The sequence below is a fragment of the Habropoda laboriosa genome, unplaced genomic scaffold (assembly GCF_001263275.1).
Source record: "Habropoda laboriosa isolate 0110345459 unplaced genomic scaffold, ASM126327v1 scaffold106, whole genome shotgun sequence".
Classification (NCBI taxonomy): Eukaryota; Metazoa; Arthropoda; class Insecta; order Hymenoptera; family Apidae; genus Habropoda; species Habropoda laboriosa.
Genome location: NW_017100224.1, coordinates 239007 through 239216, shown reverse-complemented (window position 1 = coordinate 239216; position 210 = coordinate 239007). Strand labels below are relative to the sequence as shown.

The window sequence follows — 210 nt, the reverse complement described above, 5'->3', positions numbered from 1 at the left end:
TGGCTCGTGAAATGGCATTAACTGGAAATTATGATACCTCTGGAGTTTATTATCAAGGTGTTGTTCAGCAAATTCATCGATTACTTGCAAGCATTGCAGATGCCACAAGGAAAGCTAAATGGCAACTTGTTCAACATCAAATTGTTCAAGAGTTTGAAAAAGTAAAGGCAACATCAAATACTTTGCAACTTTTTAAAGTTGATACCCATG

At 35.7% G+C, this 210-nt stretch overlaps 1 protein-coding gene across 1 annotated transcript in view; it reads left to right on the top strand.

Moving 5' to 3' along the window:
- Nucleotides 1–5: 5 nt before the first annotated feature.
- LOC108571063 (katanin p60 ATPase-containing subunit A-like 1) overlaps nucleotides 6–210 on the top strand; it is a gene marked incomplete at its 5' end in the record, with an annotated part of 4181 nt that continues 3976 nt past the window's right edge. The window contains one exon of the mRNA XM_017933033.1: nucleotides 6–206. Within this exon, the coding sequence (XP_017788522.1) occupies nucleotides 6–206 (201 nt within the window). The remainder of the gene's footprint in view (nucleotides 207–210) is intronic.